General features: G+C 43.2%; 1 protein-coding gene across 1 annotated transcript in view; it reads left to right on the plus strand.

Annotated features, from left to right (window-relative positions):
* LOC107629829 (transcription factor KUA1) overlaps positions 166 to 597 on the plus strand; it is a gene marked incomplete in the record, with an annotated part of 5,458 nt that continues 5,026 nt past the window's right edge. The window contains 1 exon segment of the mRNA XM_016332742.2: positions 166 to 597. Coding sequence (XP_016188228.1) covers positions 536 to 597 — 62 coding nt within the window.

Raw genomic sequence — 597 nt, forward strand, 5'->3', positions numbered from 1 at the left:
ATAATTAAATTATAAGTATATCAAAATTAAATATTTTCTTTCTAAAAACTTTTTCCGCGAGGATAAGGGACTACCAGTCTACCACCAACCAAATCAACTGTCCTCGTCATCGTGCACACCACTCTCCAAAACAATCGCGAAGCACAGTATCATCCCTCATTTTTTTTATCCGCGACAAGATATATGGATAGTGTTCCGTAGATTGCCATCTCTCTTTTTCTCTCTCTCCCATCTGGCCATCTGCCAAAGCCAAGGGAGAAGAAAGAAGAAGACGCCGCACACAACACACAACTCAAAAACCTTAAAAAACCCAAAAAACAAAAAACACACACACACCTATGTATCTATCCATTTCTCTATCTATTCACTCATCACTAACATCAAACTCTCCAAAATAACCGTTTCATGTCTCGGATCCTGTGATTCGGATCCCTAGGTAGGACCAACCAGCTCCCCCTTCAGCTTCTTTCTATCGTTCTTTCATTTTCTTGGGTCTCCGTTATCCACCGTTTGATCCGGTTCCCGGTTTTCCGCCATGACGCGACGATGCTCCCATTGCAGCCACAATGGGCATAACTCGAGGACATGCCCGAACCG

Source organism: Arachis ipaensis, chromosome B01, assembly GCF_000816755.2.
Source record: "Arachis ipaensis cultivar K30076 chromosome B01, Araip1.1, whole genome shotgun sequence".
In the NCBI taxonomy this organism is placed as follows: Eukaryota; Viridiplantae; Streptophyta; class Magnoliopsida; order Fabales; family Fabaceae; genus Arachis; species Arachis ipaensis.